The following is a 14,857-nucleotide window of genomic DNA, read 5'->3' as shown; positions in this document are numbered from 1 at the left end:
AGCCATTAAAATTAAACATAAAATAAAAACAGATTGGGGTAGGCTGCTAACACAAACGGTTTGAAATGTGTAGGGATGACAACAAACTATTGATCATAGAATTACAGAATAATTTGGGTTGGAAGGGACCTTAACAATCACCTAGTTTGAACACACTCAAATTGTACAGTGTTTTATACTTTTCTGTTCTGTCCTTACTTGTTTAATAGCAGTAACAATAATCTTAGTGTCCTAATTTACTCAGACAGATTGGCTGCCCTGGAACTAACCAAGAGTTGGCTAGCAAGTCAGCAGAGAAACCAGTACATTTTCTTCTTCTACATGATAAAGCCCATTTTACAGCCTTCCAGATTTCTGGATTTATTTCAGTGAAACTGAATCATCATATCACTGCACAAATCCTATATATTTAATCTGAACTGAGATTAGCTGCATTGGATTCCTTTTTTTTTTTCCTACTGCAACTAGCTTTATTGCTAAAGTGCCATTAAATCAGAAATGTCTGTCACCATAATACCAATAGCCATAGAAATGCTGATATACCAGTGATCAGTGAAAAGTCTGCCTCAGCTCAATTCTCATTTCATTCATTCAAAAATGCACTTACTGGGAAACAGGATATCGTCATCTCGTTAATCTGAGCCTTGAATGACAACTCATTCTAGTTAAAAGTTTCCCAAACTTTAGGAAGCACCAGCATAGAAGAAACACCAATGAAACACCAAGCAAGGCAAGAGAGAAGCCTGCCATACTCAATGCAAGCCATGCAGCTTCCCTGAGTTGGCAAAATGCAATTTCCATTTTCAAGAAGCAACTTTTTTTCACTGCTTTAGCTATTCAGAAAAAGTCATGGTAGAGGATGTCTAAACTGCAAAAGGGAGTAAACAACAGAGAAAAAAATACCAATGTGTAAAGCATACAATCAGAAAAGGTTTATTCCAGATTTATCTGGGAACAGTAATGAGAGGTAGGCATTCTAGTAGAAAATTTAATATTAAAAAAAAATAAAGGCTGGAATATATAATAGAAAAGCAAATAAATCTTTTTAGCCAATACTATTTAAAGCAATAATCATAGAACCATAGATTGGTGTGAGTTGGAAGAGACCTTAAAGAACATACAGTTCCAACTCCCCTGCCATGGGCAGAGACACCTCCCACTAGACCAGGTTGCTCAAAGCTCCATCCAGCCTGGCCTTGAACACTGCCAGGAGATGGGGCAGCCACAGCTTCTCTGGGCAACCTGTGCCAACACCTGCCCACCCTCACAGTGAAGGATTTCTTCCTTTTATCTAATCTACATCTGCCCTTTTTTAGTTTAAAGCCATTCTCTGTTGTCCTATCATCCACCCTTGTAAGAAGTCCCTCTCCAGCCTTCTTGTAGGCCCCTTTTAGGCACTGGAAGTTGCTCTATGTTCTCCCCAGAGCCTTCTCTTCTCCAGACTGAACAAGCCCAACTCTTTTAGCCTGTCTTCATAGGACAGATGCTCCAGCCCTCAGATCATCTTTGTGGTATCCTCTGGACTCACTCCAACAGGTCCACATCCTTCCTACACTGAAGGCCCAGAGCTGAACATACTACTCCAGGTGGGGTCTCACCATCTTACATTATATAGGGCTTCTCATAATTTTTATGGAAAGGTTTAAATACAATCACCTCCATTCCTACTTAACTACATGGAACAAACAGCATACCAGTTTAATACTGGTAATAAAAAAATACCCTTTCTAGTGAAACTAAGTAATTTGAAATTACAAAATGCAACTACTAAAACTTATATAAGTCAGAGCATCAGAAAAGAGTTAATACAAAAGTCCATACATTAAAAAATATATATATCTCTTTTTAACCTCTAAGAAATATCCTTACTTTATAACAGAGTTTCTAAAAGGGTACGAACCTGAGAACACCTCTTGCTAATTAAAGCTTTATCATCTGTATAAACCCCAGTTTCTGTATTAGGAAACACTGCAGTAACGTCAAGTTCTAGAAACTGTTAAGGCAGCATTTCAAGTATAGCTGGGATCTCACAGATCATTTTAAAGCTGTCTGCCTAGCACAGCAGGAACCATTTGTACAACTAGCTGTATTGCCTAGCAATAATCACTGAACTACTGAAAAGAAAATAGCTTTAACAGCATGCAAAGAATTAGTCCTTTCACTCAGGAGGAAACTGTACTGCTTTCAATTTCTGTTTCATAGACTTAAAGTTTCTTTTGCTTTTAATCTCTGTTCTTTCACACTTTCTGGAGCACTGTGAAATTGTTAACGTTATTGATCAAATTGTTCTCTGTTAAACATGCTTATTTGCAGCTGTTCAAGAATCACTGCAGGGTGTAAAAAGGGTTGCATAAACAGTATATCATTAATAGCAACAGTAATAGTATAAGTGTAAGAGTGTAAGTATATAAGTAAGTAATAGTGTAAGTATACAAGTATAGTAATATAGAGATGGTAATTAATAGTATTACAGATATTGGAGGTAAGATTAACAGTTTGTAGAATCCAGAGAAGTTTTTAAATTATCCAGAAAATTACGTATTTGCTTTGCCTGTGTGACAAGCAGTGTTTATCCAAATAGATGTCACTAAATGGTGGTCAATTTCTAACAGTTTGGCATAAATACTTTGGATTTTAAACTATCATACTACTGGAAGTTATTAAAGTATACATCAAAGGCTGTTTTATCAGATTAGTTCCTATGACTGTGCGAGAGAAAGCTTATGAGAAGACAGCAATCTAAGAGCTAAGTGATACATCAAAAATAGTGTCTGGGCACAAAAGCAAGTTGTAATTAGCAGAAGTTCGAGACTTCCACAAGTACTCAGGCTAGCATTGATTTTTACTGTATTGACTCAATGAATTGGCAACAGAAACATGTTAAAGAATAATTAATTTTTTTTTTAAAAGCCTTCAAGTAATCATCATTGGAAAAGGAAAACATGAACCAAACCAAACAAGATATCTTTGTGGATACCCCATCTGCGGAAGTGTTAAAGGCCAGATCTAAATGATCTTTAAGGTCCCTTCCAACCCAAACCATTCTGTGATTCTATGATTTTAAAGTTGCAGATATTTTCACACAACATCCGTAGTAAGCTGCATACTCAATGTAATACTTATCTGCATAAAGCCCTGCAAAATAGATGTAAGATGGGAAATTAGGTACAGAAAACAGTTGTTTTATCTGCTAGGAGTAGGGAGCAGTGATGCTCCTAAAAAGCAGTGATGACCACTGAATCTGTGTAGCCTTGGGTTTGGTTGTCCTTCTTCCCCCCTTCTTTCCAAAGAAGCTTTTGGAGGTTTTGTAATGCTATCTCCCAGTTCCCAGTGGAGCAAAAAGATTCCTGTGTGGTTGATTTGTTCAGAAATCCCACAGTGTGTTTCCTTACAGGCTGACAGTACCAAAAACCTTCTTTTGCTGCTCTAACCCCACAGGAAGCCTGTTCACATGTCACTTTCTTAACATATTTTAATCCCTCACATTAACTGAAGTTCAGATGTACCACCTAGCATTCAAAGCTTTATCTCAGCTGGCAGAAGGAGATCTCATGGTTATTTTCTGCCTAGCAGGACTTAATTAGGTAACAAAACAGAGAGAGAGGTGGAGAGAGAGAGACACAGAGAGACCCTGTAATGTGACCCTCATGAGTCTTCTCCAATTAAGAATTTTTCACTCCAGGGATAGCGTGATCATTACAAAACTATTAAGACAACACGATGGGTTTGAACTCTCAGCTCAGGGATAAATGAACAGATGTATAGGAGCTATATTGGAGATTCCTTCTTCCCTTCTAACTTTGAATTTCATTATATTTATTGTGTCTTTATAACTGTCTTTTCGGCACTTTTTTTTTAACTATCCTATCAGAAAAATGAAATTTCTGTTTCTGGTTACATGAAAATTAATCTGAATAGGGCACTTAATTGGTGGTGCTCTTATTTCGGGGCAAAGAAAAGCTCTCTGAATTAGCCTTGTTTCCTTTTTGATAGGTGGTTTATCCTTCTGAAGATAACTGTGCTCTCATGTCCTTTTTTCAGCAGAGTATTTTCAATAGCCTCACTATGAGAAACTCTATTTTAACAGTAATGACAGTGGTCTAACCTGAAACAGATTGATTAGCTACCATGGAGACAAAGTTCATTTCTACCCCTTGATAGGTTGATTTCTCTTTATTAAAAATAATTGACTGATTCTCACTTCCTACAAACTTTTCCCTGAAAAAGAAAAAGGAAAGACAAACTCATTTGAAATGTCGAGTTGCTTACTTCTATGTTTGAGTTAGGCTTTTCATTTCCCAAAATATCCTTATAATGTCTTAATGAATATTCCCATTTATATTATATACCAATTTACTTCAAAATATATGTTCAGAACTTGCCAATCTCATCCTGACCCAAACCAGCAGTTTTGGGGAGATTACAGACTTCATATAATTTGTGTTATTAATTGGATGTTATTAATGGTTTCAGCATTAAACAAAAAAGGAGTTTAACAGAAAATATGATTCTTCCTTTTGCACCTACAGCAGAGTAATCTATGCTATGGATTATTCTCTCTCTGTGTTATATGCAATACCTTTCAAGCATAAAAATAACTACACGGAAGCTAACCATTTCACATGCTTTTATATTGTTTAAATGCTTCTTGACAGCAAGTGGGGTTTAGACTTTCTAGGTTTTTTAGTAGTAGTCCATCAGATTTCATGCAACTTCATCTTGCACCTGACGACTTTGGGTATGGGTTTCTTTTATTTTATTATGAAGACAGCAGTATTTATCTCACGTGTGTATTTATGAACAAGATTTCAGAAGATCTCTTTTTTTATTTTATTCATCAGCATAAAATTGGTTAATAAAAAAGGTTTATGCGATACAGTATTTAACAGTTGACAAAGAAGCTACCAATGTCATATATTAGTAGAGTATATTTCTTTAAAGACCTTGTGCAACAGGTCAAAGTTGATATTGTTAGAAGGAAAAGAAGGTATGTACGGGTGTATTTCAGGCATGACTGCACAAATACTGTGATATTTTGCCTTGCCATAACAGGTCACAACTTTAACTCAAGAAGTCTCACAATTAAGTAAGAATATGAAGAACGTTATGCACCTTCTGGAGAACCTGCTCACCTCCCAGAAGACTCCAGGGCTCTGTGCTGTGCACAGCATATCTCGAAGTCCTACCCTGGACAGTCTTCAGTCTCAAATGGCTTGGACTACGCATCAACCTTGCATGCACATACGAGCTGGGAAATTTACTTGCACCAAAGCACAACCTTGTTGCAGCAACACATTACGTGACATTTGGAATACTGATCTGTCCTCTGTAGGCAGCAGTCCCCAAAGAACTGAACCCAACCTGCAAAATTCTATGGATGCTGAATTTTATTATACACCAGGGCTTCACAATTCCCCTTCTCAGTATCAGGTAATTCAGAAAGACAATCTGCAGTTTTTAAGATGCACCTCTCCCCATTCAGACACTACCTTGACTCCTCTTCAGTCTATTTCAGCAACTCTTTCTTCTTCAGTATGTTCTTCATCAGAGACATCATTACACCTCGTGCTCCCGAGCAGATCTGAGGAAGGTAGCTTTAGCCAAGGAGCAATCAGCTCACTAAGCCTTGAGAACCTGCCGGGATCATGGGACCTGGAAGGAACAGCTGGAGTCGTTTCTGCACAGACCCCAGATTTCCCAATAGACATTGCGACAAGCACAAGGGATGTTAAAGATAAAGATTACCAAGCCATAGATGTATGAGAAACACTGAAGTGGTACTCAAAGCATGTGTCACAACTGCCAGTTTTAAATTGAGACTGCATGACAGCTTTATTTGACCTTTCCTCTGGCGATCACGGAGACTTACAAACATGAAAATTCAGTTTTATAGAAAGTAGGAAAAGGTATTGACAGTCCATACTACAGGAATTAAAAAAAAACTCTAGATTCTAGAAGCATGTTGAAAAGAATTTTGTAAACAGATATAACTTCCTGGTCTGTTTGGCAGACTTTTGTGATAGTCCAAAGACCCTGAGGGTCAGAGCAGCTGGAAGTCTAGGACAAAAGAACTGTCATGGGTGGCTTTTGTTCATCGAAGCAAAGGTTTTCCCTGAGTGTCTGACTGTTGTTCCTAAACAATATCTATGGCACTGTTTGCTTCAGGTGATTGTGGGTCCTACTGGTCTGTTTGTCAGTTCTGTAAAGGTGAAGGGACAATTATCGCTGCATGTCATCTAGACAATCAACCAAATAGAGCTGGTAGAGTGGTTAGTTGTTGCACGTTATTTGTCATGTAAATTAAACCTCTTAATTTACCTAAAAATACTATTTTTATATACTTGGTATGAAACATGTACTAAAAATTATTTAAAATATTTATAAAGAGAATAAGAGTTTGTTTTCATTTTGGTAAAAGCTTGCAATTTTAACAAGAAATGCACTACCATCATGTATTAGATCAAATACTATTTATTGCTCAGATATTATGTAGTTTACAAATGGATTCCCTTTTATGTGCATGCAATTTGCAATGAATGTATTCATGCTGGTGGAAGACAAGTAAATTAAGTTATTATTTTATTTTAAAAAATAAAACAGCAGGAATGGTGTATCCTATACTGAGTCAATCACTAAAGTGAATTGTTATATTTATAACATTAAGTACCCTTGGTTTGTGTCTTAATATTGCACTATTATCGGTAAGACCAAGTCAACATCTTAATACACATCCCTGTTTTGGGATTTTGTATCTGAACAAGAAAATTAAAAGGGAAGGAAACTATTGAGTGAACTGAGGAATATTAAAAGATAAATTTACAATGGTTTAGTCAGAATCAAATAATTACATTTAAAATATTTATTTACTGGGTGATATTTTATATATATAAAATCCAGCTTTGACCTTTAGTTAAAAAAGACAAAAAAAAAAAGATACTATAGGTTTGGCAAGTTATTTAATCCAGAACTTGATTTAATGCTCAAAGGAGATTTTACGGGTTTTTTCGATATCTAACATATTAAAAAGCTCCTATTACTACAGTGCAACCAGAGCTACTGCTTTGCATTGGAATTTTAATTTATATATTTGAAGATGCACAATATGCATCATACTTGCATGTTCTCCAGTAAACTTTCTAAAAATGATGTGTTTACAACCCAAAGTACGTGTTCTAAAATAGCGAAGTAAATTAAGTTATATTTAACAAAATGGTAATTGTTCTTAAATTAATTTTTTTACAGAGCACAGACTTTTGTTTTACTTCCATAGGAGGCTGTATTAAAAAAAAAAATCCTCAAAGACTTAAGTTCATTGTTAACGTTTGGCTGTGCATAGGAACACAAATCTGAGCTGAAACTCTGTGTCCAGTCTACATCTTTCTGCATCTTTTTTCCTATTTTTTTTTTAATTTTTCCTAATTACACTAATTTGTACCACTGGTACAAATTAAGGACAAATTGTTATCTCTCATTTTGAGCTGCCTGAATTTTTTCAGGGTGGCTATACTTCAACATAAGTGTTTCTATGTAGAGTTTCTTATTTTCCTTCTATTCCAGTTTTCACATAGTTTAAGGCTAAATAGAGAAGTGCTGATTAAATAAGGCATATCCCAGAAATTAAAAAAATCCTGGCAGAATAGCAAGAAACATCATGGCTGCTTTGCCTCAGCAGCCAGCCAACACACTATATAGGCACATACCTTTCTTGTCCTCATCATAAAGTACAGGTGCTGTTTCCTTGGGATGCACAGGCACATACAGCATGGCTCTCCACAAATCCTGATTCATCACTGCTGCCTTCTTCATGTCACACAGAGTAACCTACCCTCAATGAAATATACAGGCTAATCCAAACTCACCATAACACCCAACCGTTGACTGGGACTACACAAATATATTATTTGCCTAACATCCTTGGTTCCCAATATAGATTAATAATTTCCATTACATATATAAATTGAGAACAGTATTTGCTTTCTCATTATTTGAGCAATACATAAACCGTTATGTATTTCCTTTAAAGCTCTGGCTTTATTTTTTCTTTTCCAATAAAAACACCAGTGTCATGAGATTAAACCTGGATGTTTTGTTATAGAGTTTTGTGTTAATTTTATATAAAAGTGTAAAAAAGTCAATGGAAACAAAAAGTTACTTTGCATAAATAGCCATAGCTTTACTGCTGTACATTTAATTCTCAAATAAAAAAAAATGCATGTGCAAGTAACTGAGAAAAAATGGCACCAGGATTTGTTCTACATAGTTCCTTGTTTCTACAAATGTCAAATATATCCTAAACAACGTTGGCAAATGTTATGCCATTTGTAATGGCAACAGTTTCAAATAACATACATAGTCATTACCTAAACTGCACAAAGTACATAATGCAAGCATACTGCTTCCCAGGGAAAAGCTCAAGGAGCTTCGGAAAGCACAAAAGTTCATTCTAGATTAAAGCCAAGAAAGGAAAGAGGAAGGTCAACAAAACAGAAATCTAGATTTGAAGGGTGGTTCTGTTTTAAACTCATTGACACCATTATATTATTAAAGCCTCAGAAAAAGAATCCCCCAGGCAGTGTTTGTTTGCAAATATCTGGCAACCAATGCAGAAAATTTCAGTTTTGAAGGTAAAATGACAATTCACAGGGACAAATGGGAAAGCACATACATTTGGAATGGAATAGCAAATTCCAAACAGGATTACCATGAGTGGAACATATCTACAGATAGCATGGCCATGGAGTACTTCTGGGTTTAAAGCAACAACCACTGTAATATTCAAGTATTGCACACAAAAGATGTTCATTATGAACATCAATACGAGCATTCCCTACCCTAACATCCAGCAGCCCAGTTTACTGTATTCCTTTTTGCTTTACAAAAATAATAATTAAAAAATAAATCATTTGTCTCAGAATTGTTCTTCCCATATAATTCTGCATCAGTTTACTTCCTAAATTTGCTACAATTCCTTCCTTCCTTCCTTTCATTTTCTATCACTGTTAGTTTCTTCTTCTGTACAGTAAGTGTAAACTCCATTTATTTACTTCCCTTTTTTTTTTCCTTCACCCAATTCCTTTTATATTCCCTTTATAACACTATCAAAATCAACCATTTCTGCTCTCATTTCCTAGTCATTTCCCTATAAAGAAACATCCTAGGCCTGCCACTAAAGAACGAGGTAGTTACTGAACTGTCTCGCAGTAGACAGCAGATTTGGTCTGTGTCAAGACTCAAACAGTAAGCCACCAATCTAACCAAAATCTTCTTCTAACACTATCTTCTCACAATGCTGCAGTTACCTCCGTTGAATATGGGGAAAAAATAAAAAGATAAAAGAGGCACTGAGTAAAGAACAAAGGAAAAACCAAAACACAGAAGTAGGATCCCCCATGAATTTTCTCCTATCTTCTGCTTTTATACCTTCAGATATATTTTAAAGAGGTGTATTTGTGTTGTACTCATGACAACTGCTAGATTCAATTTGAGAAAAAAAGTTTATCACAAATTCTGCAAATAATCATATTTTTTTACAAGTCATACCCAGACCATGATAACCTTACTTTGACCCATCAGTTGGTTACCTACCACAAATAATTTACTCTCTAATTAGCCCATCTGCTAACTGCACACAAGATTTTAAATTACTTTATTTTATGAGACAGTTTTGTAGCACACTTTGTCAATAGCCTCACCTGGTGGCCTGTAAAAAAAATCCTGTTTGGCAAATGATGTTTTGGGATGAAACAATCTGTTCTCATCCTTTTCTGCATCTTCTTACTTTAGCCTAAAAGCACTTGGTTCTTAAACCCCTCTCACTGGGACATTTTGCAGATATTTTGTACTGCTGAGCCTACCAAGGAGAACTCACATTCCCACTTTCTAGAAAAACAAACATTTCTAACAACTTCTTACCTTGGCATTAAAAAATGAAGCTGTAGGTGGGAATTAAGGCAGCAATGGACTGAGAATAAGGAAAGGGAAAAGGCTGGTGCTTGATTTCCTTGCTCCATCCTCCAACTCAGAGAAATTAGCACAGAAGTCATCCATTGCAGCAGCTTATATGGTATTGAATCTTCACTCAGAAAATCAGACAACCTATCACTGGAAACCTTCACCCATCTTCCTCGGTATCTACAAATCATCAAAATAGTGAAATCCTATAAAAATCAAACAAACAAACAAACATAGCTGCAAGTATATGAGACACACACAAAGTCAGTCTTATCCTTTCCAAAATGAACATAAAAGTCGTATCATTACTGACCTTCTCTGTACTTCATAAAATTTTCTTCCAAGAGCCACTCTATGTCTCTTACCATGCACTGTCAGTGGCATCAACGAGAAGAAACAGCAACTTCCTGCTTCAAAACCACAAATCTGATCCTTCTGTTTAAAGGAAAAGGCTGATGAAAAGAGAATTTAATTTTATACGTACTTTGATACCAGAATTCCCCCAGACTTTGGACATCTCTCAAAGAAGCAGGTTAAGGAAGGCTAAGGGTTGAAAGACTCATTTCAATTAGAACTCATAACCACAAAACTGTGCAAGAGGAGTAGCAATATCTCCCTCTTTCAAGTTGTTTTAGTGTTTAATATTTAGTATGTAATCTTACATTTATGTCTTGATGGTGTGTCTTAAGTCTTGAAATTTATGCGGAAAAGATTCACTCTTGAATTTATTCTCTCTCTACAGCTCTTGAGAAACCTGTTAATATTTTCCATGGTAAATCTAAAGGCTTTATACATAATCAAGAAATGCCCAAGGACAACAGAGGCGAGGTAGAAAAAAAAGGATGGTAAAAGACTTTATCTTCAATGACATGAAATTGTACATTACATATACAATATATTGACATGTTACAATAAGGATAAAATATCAACAGAAATAATCTCACATGGAATAAACACTTCCACTAACTGCCTTATGAGGAGCATTGAAAAGAAACATTTCCTCAGTTTTCTGATTTGCTTATCCTAGGTGTTGTGTTATCAATCTCATATATGCAAGATACTTTGATAGGGTTCCTGAAAGTTACAATTTCAGAAATTACAAATTCTTTTTCTTCATTTCATTTTTACCTTCCTTTGACCTCTTACAGTTGGTTTTCCCCGCAATGTAAGTGCCATAGTGCAGAAGAGTTACTTGCATTGTTATAAATGAAAACTGTAGGAACTGCACTAAGGACTCTCGGGCATCACAAGCATCACAAAGAAAATGCACAGAAAAGGGAAAACTAGAGTTTGCACAGGTCAATCATAGGGTCTTTACAAAAAAACCCATTAAGTATTAAGTAAATCAAAAGGCAGCATAAGATTTCTCAGGGAAGCATGCAAAGATAAGAGTTTTTTTTTTTTAATTTAAAGTGCACAGGCCTTCACATTTAACAGTCCCACGCATCCTAAAAATTTAGCACAGCCAACACAAGTTTTGAGATGTGTAAGTCCACCTTAACTGCACTTAGATTTCACATATCATATGTAAGGTTGATGTGTGTGTTCACCCTGGGCTGTAGGGCAACCATTGTGATTTCTTATTTTTAGTATATTCTACCTCTGATCTCTTTATTTTGTCATGTTTTTTTACTGAAGAAAATCTCAGAATCTACATACCTGGAGAATTTTTTCTTCATGAGGCACCTAAAAAGTTTTGCTTGTTGTTCTAAAAATCAAAGCTTCGTTCAAAAACAAGAAAACAGTATTAATTACTCTATGTAAAAACAAACAAAACCCATGCAGTGGGGTATTTTGACTCTGCAGTCAGACACAGGACAAAAACAGCAGCACCATGAGACAAACTGGAACCACAAGTCTCAATAGGTGGCAACTTTACAGACTAATTATGCCTTCTTAAAGGCCAGCATTGTCAGTCATTTACTTCCTGAGTTTCCTTCCATGATATTGTAAATTAACACATATATCTGCTCCTGCTGGATTTGTTCCTACCCCTTACACAGCACTGATCCACAGAAATACAGCTCATATTCTTACTAGAAAAATTCAACATTAATTCTGTAACCATGCAAATGGCCGTTAAACGGAATTTTAGAGCCTGTAGTATGTAAAAAATGTGCGGGTCTCCTGTATTAGACTTGCTTATAGGAAAAGAAAATTGTAACCACAAAAATGAAAATATTTTTCTTCTCACTCTCATTAGACTGAAATTGCTTTCCAAAAGCAAGTGGAAAAATCTTTTTCTGCACCTCTGCTTGCAATGAAATCTAATTGATGGGGGAAAAGGGGAGAAGGTACAGACCCAGCACACACATTCTCTGAATGCTATACAGTGTCATAATAGTATTTTTAAATGTTATTGGGTCATGCTTGTCAAGCAGCTAATGTGGTCTAAAAAAAATGTGATCAGCTGCTTATTTTTCCCCTATAGAAAATAACCAGTTTGCACTACAGAGTGTGACACAGAATCTCTGGTCAATGCATATACACAGTGTACTAGTAGCTACTGGTGCTATTAGAGATAATGCAAATATATGTTCACCACCTCTCTAACAACAGGAAAACTAAAAAAAAAAATTGGTGTTTAGTGGTTTGTAAAACTATATATATATATATATATATATATATATATATATATCCTTAATAATCTCTTTTAGGACTAAATTATCTTAACAGCAGAACACAACAAGCATATAGCATCCAAGGTAAGAAGTTGCCTCTTTGTGATGCAAACCAGCATCATTTCTTTCAACAACTGGTAAGAACAGAGCTTTGCAGCAAGCAGTTATGAAAAGCTTCTGTCTATATTGCTACTTACTAGTAACAAAATAGAACAAGAATTGTAAAACCTTTCAGAGACATTTGACAATACAGGCACTAAAACCATAGTACAGGGTCTTTTGAAGAACTGATTGCCCTTCACTAAGAAAGTTATATTCATATAAAAATGGATTACCTAAAACCAGGACAGATGGGAGGGTTGTCCGTGATGCGAGCTATATAGCACAGCAGTTTCTCTAATTCTGCTTGTTAAGTTTTTGAGAGCAGGTGCTTGAATTATGCCAACCAGGTTGATAATTAATTAGCCTTTTCATGTGTGCAAGGCAGAAAAAAATGTTGTCTCCGAAGGTCTTGTGGAAGGTTTGTATTGCACCTGCAATCCCAGGTTCGTAAAAGCAGCAGAGCAGCCCTACTCCTTAACCAGCTATCAAACATAAAAATCACATCTGGACAATACCTGTGCATTTTAATGCCTGTGAGGATAAACTTTGCCTTAGTCAGGTGTTTTCAGAGGCAAGAAGGCAGGCAGCATATCCTAGCAATACACAATACATCTGCTGACTCTGCACACACAGCTGTCCAAGCGTCATTGCTTCTATTGTCAGCCTTTCAAGCAAAGGCAAAGTCCTTCAGAGTCCTACATCCTGTGCTTTCACTTCTTCACTTTTTTCCCCAATCATCATGCAAGCAGTAGTAAGCCTATCTAAAGTCAGAAACACTGTTATCAAAATTAAACAAACTGGGGGACAAAGAAGAGTATGTCCCATGCTGCCTCTCAACATAAACTTCATATACTGAGGCACCCACCTGTGTAAGGAAAAAGCTGACAGGTTTGGGAACGGGAACAGGTTCCCCTCAAATCAGCAGCAGTGAAGTCCTGGACAATTGCTTGCATCAGCCTTCATGGTTAATCTGAAAGAGTGGAGATTCAGACTAGAAATTAGGAAAAAATTCTTCAGTATGAGGGTTGGTGAGACCCTGGCACAGGCTGCCCAGAGAAGCTGTGGCTGCTCCATCCCTGGGGCAGTGCTCAAGGCCAGGTTGGACAGGGCTTGGAGCAACCTGATCTAATAGAAGGTGTCCCTGCCTGCAGCAGAGCACTGGAATTGGATGAGCTTTAGGGTTCTTTCCAACCCAACCTACTCTATGATTCTATGAACATTGTTAACAGGCTTCAATAGGTCATTGTTTATCAGATGTCAGATGACATTGCATAGGCTAGCACAGTCAAAATTTCTTGTGTGAGTGACTGGTGTTAATACTGGAGCCTGGCTCTAAAAACACTGTCCTCTTTCTAGGAATATAAATATTTTGTTATATCTTGGATTTGAAGAAAAGTAAAGCCCACTCAGTGTTGATACCCTTGAGTAACTTAGGTTCAGACTTCTATTTTCCATTTGATTTTAACTCTCTACATGTGGTCAGTTGGTTCAAGGTTACCTTCTGCAATATCCCAGTGAAAAGTCTAAAATAGACCTGATACAAGACCTTCCTCTTGTTCTTTCAGATGCCATTTGGTGATTAAATCTGCCTGCTGTCATCTCTCTGGCATGTTTTTTGCCTACCACTGTTAGTGACATGTGTTCTCCAAACTGTGTTTAAGAAGTGAAAGTTTCTCACAACAAAACAGTTCCCAGTTCACCCTCTCTCTAATAGCAATGAAAATTCCAGCCATATCCAACTCTAGCCTAGAGAGTTTATGACAAATTCCCGATATTTCTAGGGTCCTTTGGCATCCCTGAGTTCTGCAAAGTGGAACATTTGATTTTTCTGCAGTCGTAAACTTGAGCGCAGAAATCAATCTCTTTTTCCTTAACTACCGTTTTATTGTAGTTCTCCAGCCAACCTATGACTTCAGTCTAACCTGAACTTTCCTGAGTGAACTCTTAATTCTTAATATTGACGTGAATCTGTTTTCATTTTCTATGTTCCCACTATTTTTTGGTCTAAACAAGAATGTGGTGACTCAGAAATAACCTCTGCAGGGACAGTTTTTCTGGTCCTGAACTTGTTTTATCCTGTGTAAATTCTGTCATGCAAGTAACATCAGTGTAAAACAAATTGCTTAACTGTGAGATAAAAGGATTTCATAGCCCTGTTCAGAACTTCAGTCAAATACTAAAGC

At 36.5% G+C, this 14,857-nt stretch overlaps 1 protein-coding gene across 1 annotated transcript in view; it reads left to right on the top strand.

Annotated features, from left to right (window-relative positions):
• The window catches only part of KCNH8 (potassium voltage-gated channel subfamily H member 8), a 170,460-nt gene extending 164,697 nt beyond the window's left edge, over positions 1–5,763 (top strand). The window contains exon 16 of the mRNA XM_005143283.2: positions 5,053–5,763. Within this exon, the coding sequence (XP_005143340.2) occupies positions 5,053–5,763 (711 nt within the window). The remainder of the gene's footprint in view (positions 1–5,052) is intronic.
• The last annotated feature ends 9,094 nt before the right edge of the window (positions 5,764–14,857 follow it).

This window comes from Melopsittacus undulatus, chromosome 1 (assembly GCF_012275295.1).
Source record: "Melopsittacus undulatus isolate bMelUnd1 chromosome 1, bMelUnd1.mat.Z, whole genome shotgun sequence".
Taxonomy (NCBI): Eukaryota; Metazoa; Chordata; class Aves; order Psittaciformes; family Psittaculidae; genus Melopsittacus; species Melopsittacus undulatus.
Note: the sequence above shows the minus strand (reverse complement) of the source record. Positions and strands in the feature narration are given on the sequence as shown.